Source organism: Dipodomys merriami, unplaced genomic scaffold, assembly GCF_024711535.1.
Source record: "Dipodomys merriami isolate MVZ:Mamm:240054 unplaced genomic scaffold, mDipMer1.0.p SCAF_16, whole genome shotgun sequence".
Taxonomy (NCBI): Eukaryota; Metazoa; Chordata; class Mammalia; order Rodentia; family Heteromyidae; genus Dipodomys; species Dipodomys merriami.
Window position 1 is genome coordinate 28,648,365 of NW_027202937.1, and position 17,318 is coordinate 28,665,682.

The 17,318-nt window shown below is 37.3% G+C and overlaps 1 protein-coding gene across 2 annotated transcripts in view; it reads left to right on the plus strand.

Moving 5' to 3' along the window:
* The window catches only part of Bloc1s5 (biogenesis of lysosomal organelles complex 1 subunit 5), a 45,124-nt gene that overhangs the window by 6,687 nt on the left and 21,119 nt on the right, over nucleotides 1–17,318 (plus strand). For both annotated transcript variants that reach the window (XM_070024608.1, XM_070024609.1), the window contains exons 2-3: nucleotides 2,558–2,640; nucleotides 15,814–15,943. In XM_070024608.1, the coding sequence (XP_069880709.1) occupies nucleotides 2,558–2,640; nucleotides 15,814–15,943 (213 nt within the window). The remainder of the gene's footprint in view (nucleotides 1–2,557; nucleotides 2,641–15,813; nucleotides 15,944–17,318) is intronic.

Genomic DNA, 17,318 nt, shown 5'->3' on the forward strand with positions numbered 1-17,318 from the left:
GTCCAATAATCACACTGACTTCCCATTAAAGGGTTTACCTGTATATTTTGTGAAAGGCCTCTCACTTTAGATTTTGAACATTTAGGGAAGAAAAGTTTATATTTTAATTATGTTGTTTGTCAAACAACAAAAGAATGAATGTAGCATGACTAGAGATGGATATTTGTGAAAATCTGTAGCTTACCTTCTACTATTAAAATTGAATTTGTGTGTAATATTTGGAGCTCCTCCAAATGAATTATTGTTAGTAGGCTTGTTTTATCTTTATAATGAAACTATTCCTATGGTAATATGTCCTTCACAATCTTCCCCTCCCCCCGTGTGTGTGTGTGTGTGTGTGTGTGTGTGTGTGTGTGTGTGTGTGTGTGTGTATTTTTCCTATCTTAAACTTCAGAGCACAACTGGGGTTTTAGAAGTGATCCTTATCTACTTCTATGCAGAACTGAATTCTTTCTCCAGAGCTTCTGTGACTTTCTCTGAAACCTGGCCTCATAGATGTCTTCAAATCAGCAAACCTTCACTCCTCAGCCATATAGAAAAATACTTGTTAACCCTATATCACCTAAAAATAACATGTACAATGTGGTCTCTGAGACACTGAGGAAGAGATAATTGAGGGCTCTGTGATAAAGGATGTGATAAAAGAAGATGCCACAACTGATTTGGGAGCATAGAGGACAATCCACGAAATAAAAATGGACACACTCCACTTTCCCAAAGCAAGGGAAAGAGATTCTATCGCAAAGGAAGCTGGAAGCAGTGGATGGTGATTTCAAAGAAGAGTGTATCTAAGCAGTTTTGAAGAAAGAGGGGATTAAATAACGTAGGGTTGGTGGAGAAGAGTTCCAGGCAGTGACAGTAGTGTGAGCTCTAGTAAGGACACTTCAGGCAGCATAGTATGTTTGGAAAACAGCAAATGCTTCATAATTGCTGACATGGAGAATGAGGCTGGAGCCAGTCATGGGGAATGTCAGGTTGAAGTTCAGACTATATCCTTTGGCCAGTTACACTACAAAGACTTGTGATCCTTGAGATGTAAAGAGGTATTCTTTGCAAAGTAGCTTCTGTGCTCTGATAAAGTCCATAAACTTGCACATACACTAGGTCTTGCTTGAGTGTTTATAACTCCTGTTAGTAAAGACTCCCAGAGGTCTGGGGGAAAGGGAAGCCTTGTATCTTACAAAAACAATCTGGGTAGTAAGTTATTGAAGGATTTAAGAAAATATAGTCCTATTTACATTTTTCTACTTTAGCATATTATCAAGACATACCTTGAAGTTGAATGAAGCTGGTCACTTGTACAGTAGTCCTAGCTACTCAGGAGGCCAAGATCTGAGGATCGTGTCCCAAAGCTAGCTTAGGCAGGTAAAGTCCCTGAGACTCTTTATCTCCAATTTAAAAAGCCAAAAAAATAAAAAATAAAATAAAGCCAGGCACTGGTGGCTCATACCTGTAATTCTAGCTGCTCAGGAGACTGAGCTCTGGGGATCATGGTTCAAAGCCAGCCCAGTCAGGAAAAGTCAGTGAGAGTCTTATCTTTTATGACCTCAACTCGCCTCCCCCCCCCCCAAAAAAAATACTGTGAGTAGAGCTTTGGCTTAAGTGGTAGAATGCTAGCCCTGAGTAAAAAAGATAGTGCCCAGGTCCTGAGTTCAAGCTGTACGACTAGCAAAAAAAAAAAGAAAGAAGGAAGGAAAAGAAAAGAAAAAAATTCTCTTTTACATGTGTAAAAACATAAACTTTGGAGGAACAGATTTCCAATGAATTATACATGTTTTTATTTGATTTCTGCAGAAATTTTGAGGTGGGTTTACCTCAAAATTTGAACTAGTTGAAATTAAACCAGTTAAAATTAAGAACATTTTTTTTCCCTAACTGTTTTGGACCTATCAAGAAGTAAAGATAACTTTCATGAACACTCATCAACTACCTTAATAAATCATTAAAAGCTTCGCTCTGCACTTTGTTCCAATTTTATCCATTGCTCCCTTTCTTTATTAGTAACCAGGATCCTGAATTTGATGTTTATTATTCTTTTGAATTTCTTTATATTTTTATTGCTTCTGTATGTATTTCAATAGGAAGTGTATCTTTAAAATATATGGCTTTAATTCTTCTGAAACTTGCTTTTTTATTTGACACTCTGAAATTTATCTGTGTTGATAAGTATAACTAGTGAATTCATTTTTACTCTCTGATTTGTAGTATTCCACTGTATGAATCTGTTTAGGGCATTTATTTTAATTTGACATTCTATTCATACTTAAGTAAAAATTTACAGGGGTCTTACATTCATTTCTAGGTTATAAATCAAGGCAAGAAATTATTAGGCATATAAATAATTAGGTGTATATATATGTCTTCAGTTTGATTGCATACTGCATCAAAGATAGTTGTACTAATACTAATTATACATTCATTGGCAGTGTATGTGATTTCTTCCTCATCGGTGGTCTAAACTGGATTTTAGTTTTCAGGAAGAAAGGAAAGAATAAAACAAGCTAGTAATTATGACTTTCAACATGGATTAACCCTAGATTTCATTGTATTTTTCCAGATCTTGGAGAAATTCATTCAAGGCTTTTGGATCACAGACCAGTTATTCAAGGTGAAACTCGTTATTTTGTAAAAGAATTTGAAGTGAGTACTTAACATTTATTTTATAAAAACTCTTCCATATATATATATATATATATATATACACACACACACATATATTATGCTAATATACAGAAGGTAAAAATCAGTTTTCAAATCTGGTTTCATCTCAGTGTTTGTAAAGTACACAAAGTAAAAATTATGAAGAGATAAAAGCATTTATTCTTAATAGGATAAGAGGAAAACCAGATAGCAGGACACTTCAGTTCAAATTCTGGTTCTTAGTCTAGTATCTGTTGATCACAAGTGAGGTTTTTGTTGTTCTGTTGTTTGTTTGCCCATCCTGAGCTTGAACTCAGGGCCTGGGTGCTTTCCCTGAGCTTTTTTAGCTCAAGGCTAGTGTGCTACCACTGTAGCCACAGTTCTGCTCTGCTTCTGGCTTTTTGCTGATTAGTTAGAGAGAAAAACCTCAGGGATACTCCGGCCCAGGCTGGCTTTGAACCTTAATCCTCAGATCTCAGCCTTCTAAGTAGCTAGGATTATAGGTGTGAGCCACTGGCACCCAGCCACACTTTTTTTTGTGGCTGTGGCTATTGCTGCTGCTGCTTGTTTTTGGTTTATGAAATAAGATGGGTGGGGGTGGGCGGGGAGAGCAGTTTTAGGGCCTAAGGGATATGAATATTCCAGACTTATTTTCTCTACGCTTTGTTAGAGCATCTGTACTCACTCAAGCACTCAAGTTGAAACTTGAGAAACATCCTTGGCCATTCCATCTCCTTAAGGCTCTTATTTACTGACCAAGTCTGCTAGATGATACCTCATCTGGGGATTTCTATTTCTTCTTCCCACTGTGCCTCTTCTATTGCCTAAGCCAGATCAGTTTTTAACCCTGAAGCCTTACAGAATATCTTATAAGGTAAGGTCTAAACATAACCCTGTGAACAGCCCCTACCTTTCAAGTCTGCTCTCTGCCACTACTTACCTTGCATGCTATGTTCTGCAGCATGCAATCCTCTTTGATCTTACTCTGGCTTTGTACATGTATAATAGTTTCATTCTGCATTATGTAGGAACTTTCCAAGTTACTGGTGGTAAATAGTTTTGTAATTTTGAGCAGAATGAGGTTCTGTTTTTTCTTCTTTCTTACCTTTTTTTTTTTTTTTTCCAATCCTGAAGCTTGAACTCAGGGCCTGGGTACTTTTCCTGAACTTACTTTGCTCAAGGCTAGCACTCTACCACTTGAGCCACAGTGCCACTTCCAGCTTTTTCTGAGGGCTTCATGCATGCTAGGCAAGTACTCTACCACTAAGCCACATTCCAAGCCCTGAGGTTCTATTTTCAAATAAGGCTTCACCAAAAGAGGCTGTGTAAACCTTTTTTTTTTTATTGTGAGAATACCGTACAGAGGTATTACATGGGCAAGATAACGAGTATATTTCTTATCAAGCATTGTTGCCTCCTCTTTGTTTCCCCTTCTCATCCCTTCCCATACTCCCCCCACCTCCCTCCACCCGATCCTCACCCTCCCCGCCCCCCACCAAAGTTGTAAAGTTCGTTTTCAACATAAGGACTTGTACATCTCATTGTTGCAATGGGTCCACCTGTATTCCTAGTTAAACGATTTGTTTTTGCCCTTCCCCTTCACAACTTATACCAACAATAAATACAGTGAAAGCAGGGGTTAGAGAACATAATTAAATGTATTGGTGACTATTTACTTACCAGAAATAGTTCTAGTTATTAAAGGATTAATGAAAAGTGTTTTAATCCTTTAATTCTACAGAAATGCTAAAGTACAGAGTACTCACAATAGAGCTATATATAGCATTTAACGAACAATTTCTGGTAAGTAAATAGTCACCAATACATTTAATTATGTTCTCCTCTGTGATGCTCTGTATAGAACTATATTTCTTTTCTAATGCCGTGTAATAAATCACCAGACATTTTATATCTTACAACAGTACTCATTCATTTATTATCTCAAAGTTCTGTACGTCAGAAGTCTAGGCACAGCATAACTAGGACTTTACCTCAGGATCTCACAAAACTAAAATCAAGGTGTTGGCCATGTAGGGCTCAGGGTCCTCTTCCAAACTTACATGGTTATGGCAAGATTCAGTTCCTCAACTGTAGAAGCCACTTTCAGCTTCCAGGGGACACCCACAAGCCTTGTCATGAGGCTCCTTCTGTCCTCAAAGCCAGAATGGAGAAACTCCATTCTTCATGTGCTCTTCCACTTCAGAGCTTTCTGGACAGAAGAGAGCTCGTCAGACTCTCCTGACTAATCAGGCTCCCTATAGACAATTCCTTTCAAAACAATCTGTATTTCTAAAAGTCACTTGATTACATCCTTAGGATCCCTTCACTGCACACCTAGATTAGATGTTGGTTGAATTCACTAAGAAAAGGTATATGTGCATCCTGGGAATCTTAGAGGAGGCCATTTGGAAGTACTCCACAAGTACTTAGGACTACTTATAGTGTTCTTGTTACTTACTTGTTTATTGACAGTAGAGATTGTCTTTCATACTCTGTGGTAAAAATGCCCAAAACAGTATCTGGTATTGTAGATGTTTAATGATTCAAGAGATAAGTAGCAGAGCTGGATTAAAAGTTAGATTTTTCTGACATCTACTGCCCATTTCTGTTAGTGTGGTCAGCTTGAAATTCCCAGGTGTTTGTTTTTATTGAAACAATATTCATAAATATACTTCTAAAGATCCAGTTTATATTAAGAGAAGTGTAGGATTTTGGAATTAAAGTTGGGTTATTTCAACCCCTTTTCTTTTTTGAGACTGAGTGCAGAGAACAAACACAGTCAGATGGCTAACTTCTGGCTGAGTCATCCCTAGAATACAAGTGTAATTATATAGATACAATGGCATTCTTTAAATATCGTAGTTGGATTCTATAAACACATTATACTGAGAAATTGATTTTCAAAAATGATGATAAAGTAAGTTTTCCTTTTATGCTTTTGAGTATGTTACATTCAAGGTGGCTTCGTGCTTGAAGAAACCTCATAAATGTGATAAAAGATAATTGCCAAGAGAAAATGAGAATTGGAGTATTTTCTGCATTGCTACACCATTAAGCCTTCCAAGAATATTTTTAGAAAGGAGGCAATACAGAAAGGTATGAAAAACACAGGCCTCAGTACTTGACATGTTTTCAAGTCCTGGCACCTCTAATTTGGCATGATTACTGGCTATGCAAGGCTCAGTTTCCTCATCATTAAAGCAAGAACAGTAACCAAATGGTTTTTGAGCTTTATGAGGACTGACATTTTATTTCATGGTATATAGGCATTAAAAAGTTATTATTAAGAAAGGTGGCAGTAAATACAAGCAAATAAAAGTTTAATAAGTCAGAATTTGCAATAATTATGAGTTTGGGTTCAGTTTATTATATCTCTAGGTAAAATATTATCTCAACAAGTTACATAAGCATTATCTTAGAATGTTTAGTAAATAAATAAAATTTCCCCATTGGGCATGAGAGACTCAATCATAACTGTATAGACTCAAACAATATGTATTGGTCAGCTGGGCATGGGAGCACTGGGCAGATGGAGGCAAGAGGGGTCAGTGTAGCCTGGATTACGTATAAGGCTTTGTATAAAAATAACCATAGCAAAAATGGGTTACGTAGTAAGGCTTTGTATGAAAATAACAATAGCAAAAATGTATTTAAATGTTTATTTATGTAAAGTAGTAACTAAAGATATTTTTGTGACTGAGATGTTAACTACAGAGCCTCCCTGCATCGTTTTTATGCTATGATCTCCACAATTGGCAGAACTTTCCTATACATCAGGCTTATTAGCACCCTTTTCTGAATGTTACCCTGTACCATTTCCCTTCCTAATAGATGGGGAAAAGTTGAAAGTATTTTAGAGATTTCAGCTCTGAGTACTTTACTTAACTTTCAATATTTATACTTCTGTCCCACTGTTGCCCCGTGTTAATAGAAGTGGCCTTTCCCAGGAAAGCTTACTGGACAGGCAGCAATGTTAAGGCAGTACTATTCAGGTGAAGCTCTCATCAGGAAAAACTGGGCTAGCAGTTAAAAACTAAAGTTGTTTATATATTAAAAAGATTTAATGTGAATGGCAGTGGATTCTCTTTTCTTTATAAAAATTCCATTTATAAAAGAGTAAGTGCCACATGGTGGCAGCATTTCTTAACTTACTGAAGTACTGTTTTTTTTTTTTTTTTTTTTTTTTTTTTTTTTTGCATTTTCTTTTTTTTTTTTTAATTTAATTTTTTTTGTTTTGAGAACATACTGTACAGAGGGGCTACAATTACATGGGCAGGATAATGCATACATTTCTTACCAAGCAATGCTTGAAGTACTGTTTGTTTTCAGAAGTATTTAAGAACATTTTTTCTCTTGACATTACATAGTTTGTCCTTCCAGTGAAATTCCAGTGAAAATTATAAAGAGATTCAGAAGAATCTTAATTTTCAGGTAGAGTACTTCAGTACTTGTAAGGATGGACACTGTCTTCTGATCCATTTTCTTTCTAGTTATAGAATGACCTCCATTATGACCTTTTCTGCATGGAGCCAAAGAGACACATATGTTAGTTAATCAACCAGTATCTATGATGTGCCCATAGGGTAAATATTCCTGTAAAACTTCCTTATGTAGTCTTTAACAAGCCTCATTCATTAACTACTTTATTGAATAGTTATGGAATACCAGGGTAAATAAGTAGGAATGTGTTTAGTTATTAGTAATAGAGTACTGGAAAATAGTGGTATCCATGAGTGTTTGGTTTTCTTGCATGATCACCAGGGACCAGATTTAGTTAGCTTCAAACTGGTATGGTAGCCCTGCAGTCACCTTCTTCCAGTTCTACCTTCTGTCTCCCTGGCATATTGCCCTCATGCTTACAAGTGGCTTTTGGAGCCCAACATTATAATTGCTTCTCATGTGGTAAGCAGGAAGACAGGTGGGAAATGGTGGGCAGGCTTGGTTAGGGTATGTTAGTACTCCAAATACAACATGGTGGTGGATGAAAGAGTAGAATGGCTACAGAAATGTTTGTCTCGCCATGTATGTAAAAATGAGTAAGCAATGTTCCTCATTATCAGGAAGTGTGGACAGTTACCAGCTTACAGAATTTACGAGAAGAAATACATATAATGAATCTATTGCTGTAGATATTATAATAAATAAACCCAAAGTACTTGAAAATAGGAGGAAACTACTAGCAGAGTGCTGCAGAAAACTGTCAGAGAAGCCATGATGTTTGAGCTGAGAAAGAAAAATTGGTTATTAGAGGCCAAAAAATGTTAAATGTATGGTAAATATATTAAGAGGAGGCATGTTAATACATTCAAATGTAGTATAAATTAACAGAAAATTCCTTAAATTAGAATTTCACTTGACAATTTGATTACAGTTTTAGATTATTAGAGAAATAGATTAAATATCAGAATATAACTTTATATTATTAGAGTGGCTACTCCATATAGTATGTAACAACTTAATAGATATATATAATGTGGTTTTAAAAACTTATGGGACTTAGTGGGCACCAGTAGCTCACACCTATAATCCTAGCTACTTAGGAGGAGTCTGAAAACTGAGGATTGCAGTTCAAAGCCCTAGGTCTGGCTTCTATGATGCCAGAAACTACCAGAGGAAGGGAAGAGAAGGAAGAGGAATGTGGGAAAGCCTGGAGTGCTAGAAAACCACCAGTCTCATAAAGCTTATTTGGAAACCTTGATTGGCATTCAGAGAAGAGCAGCAGATCAATAGAGGGGCCTTCACAGGCTCCATTTTATGAGTGAGGGCTGGGGTCCCCAGGAGAGGCTCAAACTGAAAGGGGGTATAAAACTCACAAACCGAACTCCCTTCTAGGACAAGGTCTGCACTGTGGAGAAGCTAGGAAATTGAATTTTGCTTTGAAGTTAGGAAGGTTATTTGCCCCTCCCCCGCCCCCTCCACACTAAACTAGAGAAATAGTAACTTCATTTACAACTGAGCAGAAGTTATGTAAGGCATTGGTGGCTCACTAATCCTAGCTACTCAGGAGGCTGAGATCTGAGGATCATGGTTTGAAGCCATCCCTGGTAGGAAAGTCCATGAGACTTTTCTCTCCAATAAACCACCAAAAAGCAGAAAGTGGAGCTGTGGCTCAAGTGGTAGAGTGTAAACCTTGATCAAACAAAAGAAGCTCAAGGACAGCACCTAGGCCCCAAGACGGCACAAAAAATTAAAAACTGAGAAGTTAAATTCCAGACAAATTTATTAGAGAATAAAAGGAATGAAAAGCAGAATAACAAAGATGACCATAAAGAAATATAAAACAAGAGCTCAATACTTGAACTCAAGGCTTGAACTCGGGGCCTGGGCACTGTCCCTGAGCTGTTTTGCTCAAGGCTAGCACTCCACAACTTTGAGCCACAGTGCCACTTCCGGTTTTTTGGTGGTTAATTGGAGATAAGAATATCATGGACTTTCCTGTGGCTTTCAACTACAATCTTCAGAATTCAGCCTCCTAAATAGCAGCTAGGATTACAGGCATGAACCACCAGTGCCTGGCAAGAGTTTAATATTTTAAAAGAGCTTAAGGAGCTGAGAAAATTATAGAAGGAAATGATAAGTCAGAATTGTAAAAACATGGGGCTGGGAAGATGGCTCAGTGGTAGAGCGCTTGCCTTGCATGCCTGAGGCCCTGGGTTCGATTCCTCAGCACCACATAAGCAAAAAAAGAAAAAAAGCCGGAAGTGGCGCTGTGGCTCAAGTGGTAGAGCGCTAGCCTTGAGCTGAAGAGCTGAGGGATAGTGCCCAGGCCCAAAGTTCAGGCCCCACGACCAGACCCAAAAATAAAAAAAAGAATTGTAAAAATATATCCACATTTTTTGTATAGCATAGAAATGTAAAAGTTAAAGCTGAAGTGAAAATATTCAGGAAAAAGACATGTTAAAATTTATTTTGAAGGTGAAAAATCCAACAAGAATAAGTTAAATTGAGAATAGAAAAATTTAGCTGGGCCGGCCCCTATCCTAGCTTACCTGAGAAGCTGAGGTGTAGAGGAGATTGAAGTTCAGGACCATCCCTGGATCTACTTGAGACCCTTCTCAACCAGACCAGCCTAGTCAGAAAAGTTCAGAAGACTCCCATCTCAATGGAAAGAAGCTGAGTGTGGTGACACATACTTATCATTCCAGCTACAGACCTAGGTGGATTACAGTACTAGGAAGTTTTCTAGGCAGGAAATAAGGCCTGATCTAGAAAATAATCCGTGCAAAAAGAGCTTGAGGCTAGGTTCAAGTAAGTGGCTGAAGACATAGTTCAAGTGGTGCTTGCCTAACAAAAATGACTTCAAATCCCTGCACCACTTTTAAAAAGCAAAACAAAGAGACAAACCACCAGATACCAGGGTCTCACACCTCTATCCTATCTAATCAGGAGGCTAAGAATAGTGGTTCAAAGCTAGCCCAGCTAGAAAAGTCTTATTTCTAACTAGCATTTTGCTAGACTGGGAGTATGGCTCACGTGGTAGAATACTGGCCATGAGTGAAAAAGCCCAGTGAAAGCACAACACCCTGAGTTCTAGTTCCACTGCCAGTACAGAAGGAGAAGAGGGGAAGGGAGGAGAGGGGAAAAAAGGAGAAAGGTTTTATTAATTATTCTATATTTTTAAATTTTATTATTATAATGGAGGTACACAGGGATTATAGTTTCATAAGCCAGGCAAAGAGTACATTTTCTTTTGGACAATGTCACCCCTTCCCTTACTCTCTTCCACTATTATTATTTTTAAAATTATATTTAAATTGATATACAAAGGGAATTCAGTCCAACATGTCAATTTCAAGAAAATATTACTGAAAGAAAAATATTGAAAAATATTGAAGAGCATTCTGCTTTCTGGGAAGATTAACCTGGAATAGCCAACACTAAGGATTTTCCACTAGCACTATTGAGCTTTAAAGAAAACAGGAGTCTTCCAGGCATCCAGGAAACATGACTAAGTTCTTTATTAGAGGAAGAAAATCCAGTTGTTAACAGACTTATTTGTGTTATGCTAGAAAGCAAGGGAGGAACAATAAGAGCTTTTATATCTACCCCAACTGATCCCTAGATATAGGAACTACAAACACTTAAGGTTACATGAGGACTGTAGAAATGCTGTACAAATGAGCTTTTCCTGAGGAATATATTGACTATTGTAGAATGTAGTTTCAGAAAACCGAACTGACTGTAGATACTCCTTCCTAATAAAAGTTTCTAATCATTAGTATGTGGTTAGTTAAGACTTAAGAAGGGTGTCAAGAGAGAATGTGATGTGCAGTGACTGTACTGACAGTGATTATACCATATAACTTATCAGAACTAAAAGCAGATGGGGAAGGGCGTGTGCAAAGTAGGGTATCTTCACTAGTTAACTCAAATACTAAAACTCTGATATTGAGGGATGGGGAAAGATTAGAGCAAAAAAAAGTTATCACCTAATATTAATATTCTTTATAGTGGGAATAAATGGATGTTGGGCCCCAACGTGGAGGTTATTATGTACAAGGATATAATATAAATTATTAGTATAAATAACCATGAGAACAACACTGCTCATTTCTGAAAATATAGTCTTTAAGTTACAATTGATTTAGGATTGTTTGCCTTTATGTTGGCACAGAAGTAACTTTCCTCTGAATATTTTGAATTTGGATTCTTTCCCAGGCTAATGATAGGTGACCCAATCCTCCCTGCCCTGATTGGCAGAACAGTGAGCCACAGCTCTTAATCAGCTATGAGATTTCTGCAGGAAGCAATCAAAACTGCAGAGGACTGGTTGCTAAACTAGTAAGCTCTATAGGTTAGGTCTATTCTGTGTGTGTTTGATTTATAATGTTTTCACCTTAACATTGGTTTGGGGGGATGTAACCCTCATCATAAGCTTCTCTATTTTTTAGAAAGTACGATTAAAAAGAGAGCAAATAGACCACATTATCACCTAGAGATTATACATACTAAATATATGTATACAGGTTTAGATCCTTATATGTAAAACAGTTGTTGGACACAATTTTTAATTACCTGAACAAGAAGAAAATGAGGGAGGAAATAGGGTGCGAATAGGTATAGAAGTTAGACACCTTTCAGCATATTTTGTCTTATAGATGTAGTTTTGGAGGAATGTAAGTATTTTATGTAATTTAAAGCAAAATTTAAGAAGCAGTCGCTAAAAATCAAGTCAAATATATAAAGAAAGTACATTTCTGGTTGGTAATATTGTGACTCAGAAATTATTACAAGTGACATTAAAATACAATAATTTTATTATATACTTTTAATATAATATACCTTCAAAAGGTAATAAAATTTTGTAAAAATAGTTTATAAACTATTTTCAGTAATCATTGTGTTAATGTTGATATTGATATTTTTAGTTAGTCAGCAATAAATTAAATGAGAAATTGCAATAGTATTTGAAAACTGTAAAGAAACAGAATAGAGACAGTAGTGTGTGTGTGTGTGTGTGTGTGTGTGTGTGTGTGTGTGTGTGTGTGTGTGTGTGTGTGTGTGTGTGTGTGTGTGTGTGTGTGTGTGTGTGTGTGTGTGTGTGTGTGTGTGTGTGTGTGTGTGTGTGTGTGTGTGTGTGTTGGTCATGGGGCCTGAACTCTGGGCCTGGGCGCTGTCCCTCAGCTTTTCAGCTTGAGGCTAGTGCTCTACCAATTGAGCCACAGCGTCACTTCCATGTTTTTCTGCTTAAGTGGTGCAGAGGAATTGAACCCAGGACCTCATATATGCAAGGCAAGCACTCTACCACTGAGCCACCTTCCCGGCCTAGAGACAGTAATTTAAAATTCTATAGTCCTAAATTTAAGTTTGACTATCAATGTTTAGTTGTATATCATGGTTTTTTGGGTAATTTTTTAGACAGCGTCTCCTAATGTAGCCCAGTCTGGCCTCAAACACATATGTCTCTTGCCTCTGCCTTCCAAGTGTTGGGATTACCACATCCATCTTATTGTTCACTCTGAATTCTATCTCTTAATACAAGTGGTGGATCAAAAGCATAGTACAGGATGATGTGGAACATCAGGTCATACCAGAAAGCAAAAACTTAACAATATTGGAGTTCTGTCTGAGAAGTCTCAGAATTGGCTCCCAGGACCAGTTTGAACAGGCTCCCACCAGCCAGAGCTAGGATAGTGTGAGGAGTAGTGTGATGAATTGGAGAGAGTCAAGTATGTTTAATGCTAGGAGCTGTGAAGATGTACACAAACAAAAACTCTTTCCCATCACCCTTTGGACCACTAGGGAAATAATTCAGGGAAAAATCAGGTGTCATCTTTCACCTTTCATATGTGAGCATTTCTCAGAGTAATCATATAGTTGTTGAGGGTCAGTTTCTCTTACCGAAGTATTCCTTCTAATAAATAAAGATAAAATGCTACCAACATTCTGTTGAGAGTTCATAACCCACCTCTGACCTTTACATGCAAACAGAAATGAAACTAAATCCTGAATCTTTAGTTCTGATGATGTACAGGAGATAGAAGAGACAAAAGAGTATGTTAAATTAAAACAGTTTATAGCTCATTGCAGAACAAATAAATGGCATTTCAACAAATTGCTAGGAAAGAACATGATAGAAAAATATGTAGATTAAGAATTATGAAGCATCTTAACCATTGTATCTTAACCAGATGCAATATATGAATTTTAATTAGTAGGAATAAAAACATTTATAGGACATTTGAGGGAATATAAACACTGCTTTGATATTTAATGATATTAAAAAAGTTGGCTGAGCTCCAGTGGCTCACACCTGTAATCCTAGCTACTCAGGAGGCTGAGGTCTGAGGATATAGGTTTGAAGCCAACCTGGAAGGAAAGTCCATGAGGCTCTCATCTCCTGTTAATCATAGAAAAAGCCAGAAGTGAAGCTATGGCTCAAGTGGTAGAGTGCTAGCTTTGAGCAAAAGGAGCTTAGGGACAGGCCCAGGCCCAGAGTTCAAGTTCCTGGACTGGCAAAAAAAAAAAATCATGATTTGTGTATTTGTGTGTGTGTGTGTGTGTGTGTGTGTGTGGAGAGAGAGAGAGAGAGAGAGAGAGAGAGAGAGAGAGAGAGAGTGAGAGGAGAGAGAGAGCCTTATTGTATCTTTTTTTTTCCTCCTAGGAGGAAGGCATATGTTGACATAATTACAGTAAAATGATATAGTATCTGGGATTTGCATCGGATTCTCTAGGGGAGATGAGCATAGTGTTATAGAAGGAGCAAAATCAGTCATGAGCTAAGAATAGTTGAAGATTACTTGATAAGGCCTTGAGGCCCTTCATGTTATTCTCTGAACTTTTGTTAAATTCTAAATTTGTCATTATAAAAATTGTATAAGAAGCTAGCCACAGCTGTTTCCTAAGAATGACTTAAAAAAACAAGGCAAAAATCCAAGATTGCAATAGACTTATTTTCAAATTTACTGTCACAATATAAAATGCTTTATATTAGTTTTATGTTTGTAGGAAAATTTCAGAGATAGTACAGAGTACCCATAAACTTTTAACCCATTTTTCCCATTATTAATGTCCTGTATTATCATGACACATTTGTCAAAACTAAAGAATTAATGTTGGTATGTTACTATTAATGAGATACCAGATTTTATTTAAATTTCACCAATTTTTCTATTGTGGCATCTACTCAAGGTACCACTTTGCATTTAATTGTCATGCTCCCTGGTCTTCTTTGGTCTATGTTGATTTCACAGTCTTTCCTTGCTTTTCTTGACCTTGACGGTCTTGTACTCAGCAGATATCTTATCAGGATGCCTCCAATTTGCATTTGATGTTTTTCTTAGGATTAGATCAAGTTTATGGATTTTCATAAATACCACAGAGATTAAAGACACATATCTCATTTGGAGGCTCATGTTATCAACAAAGTGTCACCTAACTCTGTGAGCCGTCAATTGTACAATTGAGATAACATTTGCCAGATTTTTTTCATTATAAATTGAAGATTTCTCTCCCTTTTCTTGTTATATTCTTTGAAGATAGTCACAAATTTTTGGGTCCGTTCATGGGGCCTGAACTCTGGGCCTGGGCACTGTCCCTCAGCTCTTCAACTCAAGGCTAGCGTTCTACCACTTGAGCCACAGCGAACTTCGGGGTTTTTTCTTTTTTGCTTATGTGGTGCTGAGGAATCCAGTCCAGGGCCTCAGGCATGCAAGGCAAGCGCTCTACCACTGAGCCACCTTCCCATCCCAATAGTCACAAATTCTTGATCACATTCAAGTTTGTGGACACTGGAGGGTGCTTAAGCCTTACTTTTGGGGGAGGGGGCTGTGACAGAGTCTCCCCAACCACCCCCAGTTTCATATTCATGGCTAAGTTTTATCCTGGAAGAAGGATTCAGAGCAAAATGAGCAAAGGAAGAGAGGTACATGGAAGAAGTTTGGAGCAAACCAAGTGGGATCTTCCAAGAGGCTCTTCCCAGTAGAATCCCAGAGGAAGTGCACCATACCCCCAGAAACTGATTGTGGTAGACCATATACAGTGCAATCTACCTGGAAGCCTGAAGCCTGCCCAAGCTTAGGAAGCCAGTGTTTGTATAGAGCTAATAATGTAGGCATTGTCTACATGTACCAGGATTCCATGCTCCCAGAGGAAAGAGATGTTCAGCACTAACCACATTCTTTGTACAAACAGCCTAGGCATAGTGAGCCCCTTATAATTTGTGGAAAGTTCTGTACCAGTGTAGAGAATTGTTTACTGCTCAAGTTTCCAGTCTCCTCTAGGGCCAGCCCTGAACTTTCTAAGCATAGGCTTTCACTGTTCAGTTTTTTTCTGTGTGGAAAGTATCTATAATCTATTTACTTTTGTCATCTACTCTTATTTTGAGAGAAAAGGAATAAAAAAATGTAATACATAATAATAGAAGCAAATGGAGTTTGAAATCAGATAAAGTATCTGATTTAATGAAAGCGTGTCTTTTGGCAAAATAGGTAAAAATTTAAGCCTCTATTGCTGTGAAAATATTAGTCATATTGCAACTCTTGGGAGCATTTCATAATAAAAATAAAAAAACGCCTCTAGGTTGCAACCTCACTGATTGCCAAATAAGTAGAAGAAAGCTGTGAAAATTTCAGTAATAATAGTAACATAACCAAGATTTGGGTGGGAACCTCAGAAAGTGGTTACTAAGACTGAAGACACAATCTGTACTAGTCATTTGCTTTGTTTTAATAGGAAAAACGTAATCTGCGAGAATTGCGGGTTCTTGAAAACCTAAAGAACATGATCCATGAAACAAAAGAACATACTCTTCCCAAATGCGGAGAGACAATGAAGGACAACTTGGAGGAAGTTCTCCAGAGATGTAAGCCAGTGACTTCTTTGATTTTGATTTTAACTTGAAATGAATGCTATACCAGAAACATTTTCTTGACTGTTACAGTGGGAAATAGAAAGAGGAAATTCCAAATGGGACTATATGGGAGGGAAGCCCAGTCACAGAAAGTGCTTGTCTGGTGGTGGTTGTATGTTGCCAATGATGGTAAGAACATTAATCTTCAAAACAAGATATGTGTATCCACAGTTCACAAGACAGTCCTTAGGATGTGAGAAAATGAAACTCTTTACCTTGAAGAAGTTAATCTATAAGAAAGTGTTTGATGAGCAGGAATTAGGACATAAATGAAGCTTCTTTTTTCAAATAAGCTATTAAAGGTCTTAGCTTTTTCCAAAACATAATCTTTTCATAATTAATTATTGCTTTACGCCATTAAGCAAAATGTTTTCATGCAAAGAGATAACTGATCAAAAGAATGTTAGTGTTACTTAATATCAAAACATCACAGAGTAAAAGAAGCTTTATTTCTGATTTCAAAATTAGAAGTTATCAGAAGTTCATGTTATATTGAGTACTCAGTTTGTGCACTGGCAAATAATGATGGATTACTGAGGTGCAGAATGCAGGAGGATGTCAAGAGTGACCTATAGTAGACTGACTAGCAGGAAGGTAGCAGAGGGACATTTGTTAGTGATGATGGTCCTTAAGTTTGTGTGTTACTCCAGCTTAATGGTCTTTTGTACTCTAATGCTAATAGAGGCTGGAAAAGCTCCAGCTCATATTTGGTTTCTTTGAGTGGGAACAGCAAAAAATCTAAAATTGACTTGAAGCTTTTGCATTTTATTACAAACATACTCTTTTCTCTAATTCTTCCATACCCTTAACCATTTACAAGCATTTTAGATCCTAAACTAAAAGGAAAACTCTCATCTTTATTCACTAGAATGTTTATGTGTGAAACAAGATGTGCCTATAACGTCTTTCCCCCACGTTAGGTATATAAAAGTAAACAGTGTGGGTCCCCTGCCATGGGATGCCCGGCACTGCCTCAGGACTTGACCCTCAACAAGGCTATGCAGATGTGTCTCTCAACCTTGGAGCAAGCCATGAACAAAATAAATCTCTTTTCCTTATAATTTATCTGTTGGCTGCAAGATGGGATATAAGGTTTTTGTTTTAATCTAGGAAAGATCTTCTTATATCGGTTATAGGTGAATGCTGTGTCTCTCAACTGGACAACAGGACTTCTAAGAATTTGAAGGATTTTGATGTATCATGTCCTGTTGTCATTTTATCACTGTTTGCAGTTGTACCAAATAACACCAAGCCTTGGGGATCTCATGCATATATGATAACATTGAAAGCTCTAGATATTAAATAGTCTGAATTCACATCCTCTTGA